Source organism: Trachypithecus francoisi, unplaced genomic scaffold, assembly GCF_009764315.1.
Source record: "Trachypithecus francoisi isolate TF-2019V2 unplaced genomic scaffold, Tfra_2.0 Contig01579, whole genome shotgun sequence".
In the NCBI taxonomy this organism is placed as follows: domain Eukaryota; kingdom Metazoa; phylum Chordata; class Mammalia; order Primates; family Cercopithecidae; genus Trachypithecus; species Trachypithecus francoisi.
The window spans coordinates 16,502,104-16,515,363 of record NW_022681442.1 but is presented as its reverse complement, the minus strand read 5'-3'; the positions used below and the strand labels follow the sequence as shown (position 1 = coordinate 16,515,363).

At 41.1% G+C, this 13,260-nt stretch overlaps 1 protein-coding gene across 1 annotated transcript in view; it reads left to right on the top strand.

Moving 5' to 3' along the window:
- The first annotated feature begins 2,409 nt into the window (after positions 1 to 2,409).
- The window catches only part of TRUB1 (TruB pseudouridine synthase family member 1), a 39,138-nt gene continuing 28,287 nt past the window's right edge, over positions 2,410 to 13,260 (top strand). The window contains exons 1-2 of the mRNA XM_033181761.1: positions 2,410 to 2,749; positions 6,493 to 6,591. Of these exons, the coding sequence (XP_033037652.1) occupies positions 2,464 to 2,749; positions 6,493 to 6,591 (385 nt within the window). The 5' untranslated portion in view covers positions 2,410 to 2,463. The remainder of the gene's footprint in view (positions 2,750 to 6,492; positions 6,592 to 13,260) is intronic.

Below are 13,260 nucleotides of genomic sequence, written 5' to 3'. Positions count from 1 at the left end.
ACTCGCATGATCCAATCACCTACCACCAGGCCTAACCTCCAACACTGGGAATCACATTTCAACATGAGATTTGGAGGGAACCAACATCCAAATCATATTCATGGTATGTCAGGTGAGATGTGCCATGGGAAAAAAATACAGCCAGAAAGTTAGCTAGGAAAGTGTCATGGTAGAGGGACAGAAAGAATGAGGTATTATGTTCTACAGGTGGTCAGGAGTGACTTCATCCAGACGATTTTTGGAATTGGATCAAAATAGGATGGTTTAAAACAAGGATGTGGAATGAAGAGTTAGAATAAAAGGCCTGTTAGAAGAAGGAAAGAGGAATAAAGACACAAGTGGACCTGGCACGACGGCTCGTGCCAGTAATCCCAGCACTTTGGGAGGCTGAGGCAGGCGGACTACCTGAGGTCAGGAGTTCATGACCAGATTGACCAACATGGAGAAACCCCGTCTCTACTAAAAATGCAAAATTAGCTGGGCGTGGTGCCACATGCCTGTAATCCCAGCTACTCAGGAGGCTGAGGCAGGAGAATCCCTCGAACCCGGGAGGCGGAGGTTGTGGTGAGCTTAGATTGCGCCACTGCACTCCAGCCTGGGCAACAAGAGTGAAACTCTGTCTCCAAAAAAAAAAAGACACAAATGAGTAGCATAAAAGAAGGATGTGCAGCCAGAGACAGAGAACTTTCTAGGTTCTGAATAGTGTACCAGTGTATTTCTGATAAATCATCTCCCCTGTGCCCCCCAAGCTGGTATGAATCAGTTTTCTGTTGCTTCTAACCAAAATGCCCAAACTCATACTTGTATTGGAGCAAGAAAACCTGTGAATTCAAGGCCTGCCCAATGTGGGAGATGTTGGTTACCTTAGAAAAACAAAACTTGGTGCTTCTGATCCCAAGAATGCCCATATGATAGCAGAGTAGAATTAATTTAGTTGTGTCCTAGCATCCCAGAAATCAAACGTGCAAGAAATATCAATTTCTTCATTTTGTTTAAATCAAATTAACTCTGGTCCTACACTGGGCTGATGGAAAATTCTAATATAAGCATCATTTGTCACCCCTAGTTCTGCTCTCCCTCTGCATCCCTCTGCATCCTTCACCCCCATAGCCACAACAGAAATAGGGAGGCTTGCTGATGTCCGGACAATTGGGAAAAGGCCTCTAATCTCCAGGTCGTCATTGGTCAAGCCTTGCAACCTTCCCTGCAAGTCCCTGGCTCTCTGCTTCCATGCCACAAGAACAGAGAACTCTTTCCTGAGGCTAAAGGACACCATGCTCCTTGGGGTGCAGTCATCCCTTCTGAAGTCACAACATCTTCCTGGAAAAATGAACATCTTGAAGCAGGGCCAGGTGTCCACTAATCTTGTGATATGCCAATCTTTTCAGTTAGCTTAGGCTTTTATAATAGACCACAAGAGTAGGTGGGTGACTTCTAGGAGTTACAGCTTTCCGCCCTGAAAAAACTCCCTCAAATATTTTTTTTCCTTTTAATAAATTGTTCTGCCATGTGTTTGTTGCACGAATGGGTGCAAGTTCAAATGGGATCCCATAACTGGTGATTGTGAGCAGCTAAGGGGCATCATTAAAATATCAGATGTTAAAGTCCAAGAGTATGATGAGGAGAAAGAGTGGCTGTAAAGAAACCTAAAAAACAATGAGGACAAACTTTATCTGTCTCACAATACTTATGATAGCATTTAATGTATCTGGTGCAAAAGTAATTTTTCTCCACTCTGCCTTGTGCTGGGATCAAAACAATATTCCTCAGTCTTGTTGGGGAGTGAATAACTTTTAGGGAGAAGGTCTCAAATGGAAAGTAGTTTAAAGTTTACGAATTGCAAGAATGCCTTTTGATATCTAAGCAATGTGTACTAAGGAATGCAACCTACAGAAAAGCTGGTATTCAAAATCGGAATTATTAAAAATTGTAGTGGAGGCAGTGGGGGCTTGGAGGGCGGTGAACAGGAGTGCATGAAGAGCATCAAAATAAGCCCAAGTGATTTACCATTGGCTTGGTTTCTTCGGGGAATTTGAATAATTCATACTTATTTATACGTTTTCAAATATTTATTTAAGTGCCTACAACGTGTGAGGCATCTGGGATGTCTCAGTGAACGTGGTACTTAAGTTCCTTGCTCCAATAGAGATCACATTTGGATGTCTTCTAATTCTGAACCTGAATGCAAGAGCACAATACAGTCAATGAAGCAGTGAGCCCAGGAAGCCATGGATCTTCACAAGCCCCAGGAAAACTCAACATTTAAAACTTTCCATTTAAAACACAGGGCACAGCAAGCTCTTGGTCTGTATGGGAAGGTCATGGACTACAATTCCCACAAGCCCTTGTGACCTCTCCGTTCTGCGCAGCTTCGCGGTATGAGGAAGAGGGTCCTGTCAGGCACACTCTTGTTGCATCATCAGCGTGCGCCTCCACCATGAAACTGGTTTGGACTACAAAAGTATGGCCGCTTCTGAGGCGGCGGTTATGTCTTCGTCGTCTTTGAAAACAGACACATGCCCTGTCCTTGAAACTGCAGGAACGGTCGCAGCAATGGCTGCGACCCCGCCAGCAAGGGCTGCAGCCTCAGTGGTTGCAGCCGCGGCCAGGACCGGATCCGAAGCCAGGGTCTCCAAGGCCGCTTTGGCTACCAAGCTGCTGTCCCTGAGCGGCGTGTTCGCCGTGCACAAGCCCAAAGGGCCCACTTCAGCCGAGCTGCTGAATCGGTTGAAGGAGAAGCTGCTGGCAGGTACTGCAGCCCGGGTGGGGACCAGGCTGAGGCGGTCGCTACGAGAGGGGAAGCACATTAGGCTTTTTGCGACGCTCGTGATTCAAGAGACAAAAGGAAGGGAAAGGGAGAATGACTATTGAATTAGCTCTGGACAGAAATCTCGGGCATCTCGGGCTTGGACTTGCCCTGGCACGAACTCTTGTAGCCTACTTGGCAGTTGTAGTTCTCAGTGGGAGAAAAAAACCCCATACTTACACAATAAAACGCTGCCCTTGGGCGTGCAGACCTATTTTCTGTAATCTGATCCCTCAGGAGGCTTTTGTTGGGTTCATGTGGATGAACCCCAAAAGGAAGTACTGGCACTTACCCCCAAAGTTGCATTCCTCAAAATGTATTGGAAATGCAGAAATACTTCGTTAACCAAGACTTAATAAAGTCGTTTTCATGTTTTAGTGGGCCTAACAATTACTTAAGAGTCTCTTGTACAAATACAGATTCCTAATCCCTGCCCTGTCCGAGATTGTGATTCGGATGGTTCGGGGTATTTTTAGGAAACTGCAGTTCTAAATAGTTGCTCCAGGTGATTCCAGTGTAAGTGGTTTATGGGCCATGTTTGAGAAACACTAAAGATAACTTGGTCACTAAGCTGAGAGTGTTCTTTTTATTGATTCGTTTATTCACGTATACTGGGAAAATACTAGAAAAGCCTAAAGAATCACCCCGTTAATCAGCTCGGATGATTTCACACATAAAGCATCCAGGATCCTTAAGTTCATTGGACATATACACTAAACCAGGTCTGTGCTAGCGTATAGAGACTTGAAGATAAAAGATACTGTCTCTTACCTTAACTGAGCTGACAGCCTAGTGATTTCTGCACCCTGTGGTGGTAAAACTAGTTAGCTAGGTTATTCAAGGCCCTCCAGAGTTTGGCCGTATTCTCTCTCGCCATTAAACCAGTACAGAGACTTCCTTACATTGTTTAGTGTCCCGTGGAAAACTGTACACTTAAAAAAAAATGCAAAAACAAATTATTCTCATGGGAATTATAACTGACAGTACAGATTTAAATGTTTACAGGCAAATAGGCATGCTCCTGCAGATGTTTCATTCCAGTATCACGACTACTCATTCTTTTATTAAAGTTTTGCTCTGTTGCCTGAAAGGATGACTCATTCAGAGGACATCAAAGTGAGGAATTGCATCAAGGATATGTATTGTGGTGTCATCACAGTTGTTTAGTTTTCCTGCATAGAACTGCTGCTTTCCTGATTTGTTAGCTAAACTCTGGGTTTCTTTTTTTGTTATCCTTAAGGTAGTGATTCTTTCAGACAAGTTTCTGACAAAGCCATATTCTGGCCTTCTGGCTAATCTCTCTAAGAACTGAATTTTCTTGTTGAATCTTGGTTAAAATGATTGTTTCAAGGCTGTTGCTAGGCTAGAATCTTTAGCTAGAGACATTCTCATTATCCTTGATTTCTATATTGCTTGTGATTGGCCTATTCTGTGTTTATGTTAGGCTATGGCTTTTCAGATGTCAGTATAACTGGCTGTCAGAATTACTTGGGAAGTATTTGAGACGGAGTTTCGCTCTTGTTGGCCAGGCTGGAGTGCAATGGCGTGATCTCGGCTCACTGCAACCTCCACCTCCCGGGTTCAAGTGATTCTCCTGCCTCAGCCTCCCAAGTAGCTGAGACTACAGACATGCACCATCAACTCTGGCTAATTTTGTATTTTTAGTAGAGATGGTGTTTCTCCATGTTAGGCTGGTCTTGAACTCACGACCTTAGGTGATCCACTCGCTTCAGCCTCCAAAAGTGCTAGGATTACAGGCGTGAGCCACCGTGCTCGGCCTTGGGAAGGTATTAAAGATACCTACATTCTAATGCTAGCTGTGTTTGACAACCACAGTCAGTGGTTGTGTCCTCTAATACCATTCCTTGTCTTTCTTTGTGTTGATTCCTGTTATACTACAATCCCTAATCTTTGTCTGTTGGGATCCTTCAAAGCCCTAAGTGTACCAGAATTTTATAGCTAGAAAATACTTTAATAAAAATCCACAAATACTTAGTTCAGTGGGGTGAACCAAATTCCCCACTTTATATAGTAGAGGCCGTATGTCTGCAAGTTAAAAGGAGGTATATTTGGGCACAAAGGGAAGATAGTATATTTATGGGGCCTTCTTACTCCAAGGGGTATCAAGTTGAAAATACAAAGAGTTCCCCAAAAGGTTTCTGTTAATTTATGGGTGAGAGATCCATAATGGGTTGCAAGTGACAGGTCAAGGGTTTGAAACCGAGGTCTGGCCTTTGAAGTTTATGTCAAAGCAGAGAGCCATACCCTTCTAAGTACGGTGATGTCATAATTAGAGAATGATGCCAGGGTGTTCCAGAGACCATGGTTCTGACTCAGTAGAGTGATAATTTTGTTGGGAGGCCAAGCCATCCAGCATATCCTTTTGTCCATTTAATCTGGCTTCTGCATTTCCATTGTTGCTTTGATTTCCTTCCTGCCTTGTCTGTCCACTCATTTCGTTTTCTTTATTTTCTTTCTACTCTGCATCAGTGTTGATAAGAAAGGTTTAATGGGCTTGGGGGCAGGTATAGATCAATATAGCAGTTCCTGCTTTTCTCTTCTTTCTCACTTGATGTCTAATAGCCAGTACTCTCTCAATATGTTATATACCATCATCAAAACAATTTACATTTACCCAGAAGGAAGCACTGGCCCTGTCTCCCCAAAGTACTTTCATGTAACATTATTTTGTCTTGTTTTTATTTATTTATTTATTTAAACAGGACAGGATCTCACTATGTTGCCCAGACTGGAATACAGTGGCACAGCCTTGGCTTACTGCAACCTCTGCCTCCTGAGCTCAAACAGTCCTCTCCCCTAAGCCTCCCCAGTAGCTAAGACTATAGGTGCACGCCACCATGCCCAGCTAATTTTTGTATTTTATTTTGGGTAGAGACAGGGTTTCCCTGTGTTGCCCAGGCTGGTCTCAAACTTCTGGGTTCAAGTGATCCATCCATCTCGGCCTCCCAAAGTGCTAGGATTACAGACATGAACCACTATGCCTGGCTCACTTTATATTTACAACAGGAATATGAGATAAGCCAGGCTGGCATCCTCTTTTTAAAGATCTAAATGCTTAGGAAGTTAAGGTGCAACTTAATCTTAGCTGCTTTCCACATAACGTTTTGTTGAGATTCATTTCTTTAATGAATTGAAAATTTTAGTTAGGAGAGGGAGACAGCGAATACAGGGAGTTTGGGAATTTGGTGTATTTAGAAATAGCCCTGCATGAGATGTACTCCCAGTGTTAGGTGCTGGAGATACCAGCAAAGACCATGGAAGAGATTTGGAATTGGAAATTGAGACTTTTAAAAGTATCTTTGTATATAAAAATTAACTTCTTTTTATGATTCTCTAAGAGCCCACCACTACCAAGAATTTACTAGATTTTTGCAGGTTAGTTTGGATATTTACCCACCTTTTAACAATGCCATTTTTCTCTTAGAGAATGAATTCTAGTGTCTTGATAGCTAATTTTGGAATACTCTTTCTTTATAATTTAGGGAATATACCTTTTAAAATCTTTTCTTTACTGGTAATGAGGTCATAGTCTCTTAACATGTAAAGTTTGTATAATACTTTTTGTTTGTTTTGAAAATGCCATTCCCTCTTCCTGCCAAGTTTATGGAAATCCTACTTAATTTGTCGTGGTAATCACCTTTTTTTCATCCCCATTACTCTCGTAGAAGCTGGAATGCCTTCTCCAGAATGGACCAAGAGGAAAAAGCAGACTTTGAAAATTGGGCATGGAGGGACTCTAGACAGTGCAGCCCGAGGAGTTCTGGGTAAGAGATATGAAAGGAAATTAAGTGTCCACTGTCACTTAATATCAGAAAGAAACACTGGTTGAGAACAGATAGATTGACTAAAGCCTTGTATTTTTCACTCCACTTTGGAATGTTTCATATCTAATGGATATATATAGTGCCGTCTTTTAAAGAAGCCTTTAAATCGTACAAGGCCTATAAGGCTGTTAGAAATAGCTACTTTTATGTGTGGATGGGACTTTGAAAAAAGGTTTCTCTCTGTGCAGAAAAGAGTTAACATAGCAGGCCTGAAATTACTATCTTTAGAAAGGTCTGCTTGCACAGCTTGCCCTTGGCTGGTATCTGGAAACTTGGATTTTAGGAGTGTTCCCACCCTTCTCTGTCTGATAAGGCTGGTTGGCTGTGCCTCACATGTTTCTGAGAACACCAGCTTTCCTTCTAGGAATCTGGAATTTTGCTCCACTGCTAAGGCAGAGGGTGCCTGAGTGATCATCCCCTCAAGTCCCCAGTAAAAGCTGTGGGCACTGGGGTCAGGCATGGTGGCTCACGCCTGTAATCGCAGCACTTTGGGAGGCTGAGGCAGGCAAATCACGAGGTCAGGAATTCGAGACCAGCCTGACTGACATGGTGAAACCCTGTCTCTACTAAAAATACAAAAATTAGTCGAGTGTGGTGGCATGTGCCTGTAATCCCAGCTACTTGGTAGGCTGAGGCAGGAGAATCGCTTGAACCTGGGAGGTGGAGGTTGCAGTGAGCTGAGATCACACCACTGCACTTCAGCCTGGGTGACAGATGGAGACTCTGTCTCAAAACAAAACAAAACACAGCTTTGGGCACTGAGTTTCTAATGAGCTTCCCTGAGCAAAACATTGCACATGTGTTACCGCTTTTTTTGTTGGAGAAAGCAGCACGCTCGAGCATCCCCTCACAGGAGGGAGAGAGGATAAGGAAGCTTATGCCCAGATTTCTCTGTGTCTTTATCTCTTATCGTCCAGCTGTGTATTCTTACTACATCACTGTAAAAATCTGAGCTATATAGCAGTCTTTGAATGTGTGCTGGTCTTGGGGATTCCTGACAAGGTAGAAGGCTCTGTTTGTCTGCCTATCTCTAATCTAATCTCTGAAATCAACTCTCTTGAGAAGGGAAAGCTTGAGAGGAAGTCATTTTCTGCTAGAGATGTATTAGTTGACTATTTTATTGCTTGTGAAGGAAAATTAGTAGAATTGATCAAAGGGAATAAAAATATTTTATCCTTTTTTATTCCATCTGTTTTTTTTTTTTTTTTGCACCTGGTGGAGATTCTGAAGTGCAAGTGTGTTATACACAGGCTAGGGTATATTTTACTCTGTAACTGCATCCTTAGTCACAGAACTACCTGCATACATTGGGATCCCTCTCAGTGCCCCCTTCCTCACATACGAGAAACAAACTTTTATGGAACAATACTCATCTTTTTACATGCTCTTGTATTTTATATTTTATTCAGTTTCATTTACAGCAAAAATTAGGTACAAAGGAACAACAGCAAACCTTGATCTAAGCTATCCAAAGTAAATGAGGATAAAATTGGTGAAGAAAATGGTATGCTTCAAGAACATTATAAACTATATGATTTTTGTATTTTCTAAAATTACAGATTTATGTTGGCGATAATATTTTTACTTGAGGTTAAAATAGAAAAAATCAGTTCAAGACCAACCTGACCAACATGGTGAGACCCTGTCTCTACTGAAAATACAGAATGTAGCCGGGTGTGGTGGCATGTGCCTGTAATGCCAGCTACTTGGGAGGCTGAGGCAGGAGAATCACTTGAACCCAGGAGCTGGAGGTTGCAGTGATCTGAGATCCCACCATTGCACTCCAGCCTGGGCAACAAGAACGAAACTCCGTCTCAGTAAATAAATGAATAAATAAACAAACAAAATAGAAAAAATCAGGCTGGGCACAGTGACTCATGCCTATAATCCTAGAAATTTGGGAGGCCGAGGTAGTTGGATTGCTTGAGCCCAAGAGTCCGAGACCAGCTTAGGCAATATAGTGAAACCCCATCTCTATAAAAAATTTAAAAATTAACTGGGTGTGGTGACACATACCTATAGTCCCAGCTACTTGGGAGGCTGAGGTGGGAGTATCACTGGAACCTGGGAAGTTGAGGCTGCAGTGATCTGTGATTGCACCACTGCACTCCAAAAAAACAAGCATAACAAAACAAAAACCCCAGCTAATAAGCATTTATTGAGCACTTACTGTATATAAGGTCTTCAGTTTTGGGCATTCATAAGTTCTATAGTTTAATTCTCATCGTAACCTGTAAGAGAGGTTATTACCATCCTCATTTTACAGAAGAAGAAAGGAAGACCCTGAGAGATAAAGTAACATGTTCATTGTCATAGAATTAGTGAGTGACCAAGTCAGGATTTGAGCCAGATCTGCTCAGTTCTAAAGCATCTGCCCTATTGTGGATGGCAGATACCTGGCGCTCCTGCTTTTGTTCCTCATGCCCTGTGCTCTTGGCAGAAATTGGGGCTTCATGATTCTTATCAGCTTAGCACTTCAGTAGCCTGTAGCAGTTGATTAGAGTTGGCTTCTGAGTTGAAGCCTATGTTCCTAACCCTTCTGCTTTACTGTTTTCCAGGCATAGCACCACAAATACAAGAAAAGAGAGGATAAGATCTGTTGCTTGTTTATGAATAGATCAATTCTATTAATTTCTAGTGGCGGTTCTTCATTGGCATGCAAAAATAGTCATATTCAAGGCAGTGAATGAAAGTTTATTTTTTACCCTGAACCTAAGGCTAGCTTGTCCAACCTTTGGCCTGTGGGCTGCATGTGGCCTAGGGAGGCTTTGAATGCAGCCCAACACAAATTTGTAAACTTTCTTAAAATATCATGAGTTTTTTTGTGATTTTTTTTTTAAAACTCATCGGCTATTGTTAGTGTGTTATGTGTGTGGCCCAAGACAATTCTTCTTTCATTGTGGCCCAGGGAAGCCAAAATATTGGACACCCTTGGCCTAAGGGATCTTGTTGAAGCTTCCATTTTAGTATTATGAAGGGGCTGAGATTTGTATGTGTGGAAGAAACTGTATTGGAAACAGTTTTCTGGTTGGAGGCTTAATTTATATTTGATCACACAGGGACTTTTATGATTATATAATATGTTCATATGTCAGATGTATTAATTTTTCTTCTAATGCATGTGATTTCCAAGGAGAGAGAAAGTTTAAAAAATTGTTGGTGTTTAGTCACAGAGTAAGGGATGTTTGTTGTCCAGGTTAGCAGTTCTGGAAACTTATGAGAAGACGATTTTTGATTGTGTGGTAAAATGAACACTGGACTCTAATCATACTTCGATTTGTACACTGGCTACTGGCTGCTTTAATTACTAACTTATATACATCCTAAGAAAATCCCATAACTTCACTGAATGTTTCTTCATCTCTTAAAAGAGGATAATGTCTACCAAAATTGAGTCAAAAGGTTTTCAAAAATATCTTACAAAATACCTATAGTATATAGATGTATACTTTTTCCTGTGAAGTGTTGTATACAGGTCTTTTTTATTTTTATTTATTTATTTTTTTGAGATGGAATCTTGTTCTGTCGTCCAGGCTTGAGTGCAGTGGTGTGATCTTGGCTCACTGCAACCTCTGCCTCCCAAATTCAACTCCCACTCCCTGACTAGCTGGGATTACAGGTGACTGCCACTACGCCCGGCTGATTTTTGTATCTTTAGTAGAGTCAGGGTTTCACTGTGTTGACCAGGGTGTTCTTGAACTCCTGATCTCAAGTGATCTGCCCACCTTGGCCTCCCAAAGTGCATGGTGAGACACCATGCCCGGACAAAAGGTCTTTTTTGAAAACAACAAACAAAAGAAAACAAACTAAAACTGGACCTGTGCAAAAAAAATACATTTTTACTTTCAACATTTTTTTTTTTTTGCAATATTAATGGTGCAGTTAAGAATTTAGCTGACAATTTAAGATTATAACCTGAAATTCAGGTTTATAATTCTATAGCATGATTGCTAGAGGGTTCACAAGTTTCTCAAAAATACATGGTAGGCAGGCTGGGCGCAGTGGCTCATGCCTGTAATCCCAGCACTTTGGGAGGCCGAGGCGGGTGGATCACGAGGTCAGGAGATCGAGACCATCCTGGTTAACATGGTGAAACCCTGTCTCTACTAAAAATACAAAAAATTAGCCGGATGAGGTGGCGGGCGCCTGTAGTCCCAGCTACTCGGGAGACTGAGGCAGGAGAATGGCGTGAACCCGGGAGGCGGAGCTTGCAGTGAGCTGAGATTGCGCCGCTGCACTCCAGTCTGGGTGACAGAGTGAGACTCTGTCTCAAAAAAAAACATGGTAGGCAAAATAATGGCCCTCTAAAGGTGTCCGTGTCCTAATTTCCATAACCTGTGAATATATTAGGTTACATCACAAGGAGCATTAGGGTTGTAGATGTAATTGATGTTGCTAATCAGCTGACTTTAAGATAGATTATCCTGAAATTTCCAAGTGGACCCAATGTAATCATAATATTCTTTAAAAGTGGAAGAGGAGGCAGAAGAGAGAGAGAGTCAGAGGAGATGTGGCAGTGGAGGCAGAGGTTGGAGTAATGTGGGTTGCTGGCTTTGAAGCGTGAAGGGGATCACAAGCCAAAGAATGGGGCAGCCTCTAAAAACTGGAGGAGGCAAACAAACAAAAACATGGGTCCTCTAGGGAGGCTCTAGTGAAGGATTCTCCCCTAGCACCTCCAGAGAAGAACACAGCCAAGCCAACCCTTTGATTTTAAGCCTAGTTAAACCCGTTTCAGGCTTCTGACCTCCGCAACTGTATGATAAAAACTTTGTATTGTTTTAAGCCAGGTTGATAATTTGTTACAGTAGCAATAGGAAAGGAATACACTTGTTTATCATAAATCACTTAAAATGTAAATAAAATTTCTATATACCATTTCAAAAATTTTTTTTTAACTTTAGAGGTTATAGAAACAGTGGGAAAATTTAGAAAATACAGGAAAGTTGAAAATAAAATAAATAAATAAAAATTATCCATTTTCCACCTTTCATCAATAGTCAGTTAACATTTTTGCCATACTTCCTTGTAGCTTTTTGTCTATGCAGATTTTTAAAGTTGAGCTCTACTTCACTGTGTGTACTTATATATCCATTTTTTAAACTTAACATTGTAACATAAACATTGTTCATGTTGATAAGCTCTTTGTAAACTTTATTTTTAACGGCTATGAAATGTTCCATCATATGGCTAAAATACAATTTGTTAATCATTTCCCTATTTGAGTTCACTGAGGTTATTACCAGAGTTTTATCAGAACTGATTTTGTGAGAGATGTCTTTCTAGATAGAGCTTTGTGTTTGTTTTGTTTTTAGTTTTTATTTTTTACCCACACATCTGTATCAGCCAGGTGTTTCAGATTCTTAAAATAGATTCCTACAATTGGAAAGACACGGGCCTTGTAAGATGATCCTATAGAAAGCTGGAAATACATGTATGTAGTCCATGCCTGTCCTAGAGAGACTCTCATCATAAACAAATTCTTTTTGATTTGAGAATAGGATACTAGGACATTGGATAAGTTTGGATATAGTTGTTTTTGTTTTTGTTTTTTAACAGAGAAGACATTTGAGTGAGCACAGAACACTTGGGAGATAGAGTAGGAGAGTAGTGATTGTGCAACAGTGCATGGAAAACCCTGTCATTCATCCACTCTCTAAATTCTCCACACCTTTTCAAACGTGGTGCCTTTGCTCATGTTTTTCTTTTATAAGCTGCTCGTCTCTCTCAGCACCTTTGGTTGTAGAAGTCCTACTGGCCTTTCCAGGTTCAGCTGAAATGCCATTTCCTACCTTTGAAGCCTGCCTGCTTGCTCTTCTATACTACTAATGTAAAATTCCATTTTGTTCTCCTGGTTTTTGTTAATATCTGTCTCTCTATTAGATTGTTAAATCACAGCTGAAGCCAGGTCTTATTTATTTCTGTACCTACACAATAAGTATTGAATACAATTTTGAATGATTAAAGGCAAAAAATGCTAAGTAAAAATTCTGTCCGGGAAACTAACCTGTGAATGAAAAGCTGCTGGTTGGCTGGGTCCCAACTCCAGATAATTTTTCTATATGCCACCACCATATTAGTCTTCCTAACATTCTGCTTTCACTAATCACCTCACTTCAGTGGCACTTGGTTATTCTTAGGTATAAAATGAGAGGATTAAGCTGGGTAACTCTAAGATGCCTTCTTTTAAATTTTATCCTTCTGGGTCACTAAACTAGCTCAGAAACCATCGTGAGGTCAGGATTTCAACCATGTTAAAGTCAAACATGTCAGCCTGCTTCTAAGATACCCTGTGTTCAGTTGATAAACCCACTGTTCTCATGCTTGTGTCTGAGAGTTTGTGCAATTATTTTCTTTTTTAGAACATGCTTCTCTTCTCTCTGTTGTGTTTCCTATACATCCTTCAAAGGCTTAATACAAACTCTGAAATGCTTGAATGAAGCATTCTCTGGCCTCTTTAGTCGTTTAGAATGCTCCCACCTTTGCCTTGCTATGGCAACTGTTCTCTCTCTGTTCATTTTGACACTTAATCATATACTATCATATTGTTATTTAGCATTTTTCACTCATTAGGCAACATTTCTTGAGCACTGTATTTTTCTGTTTTTTATT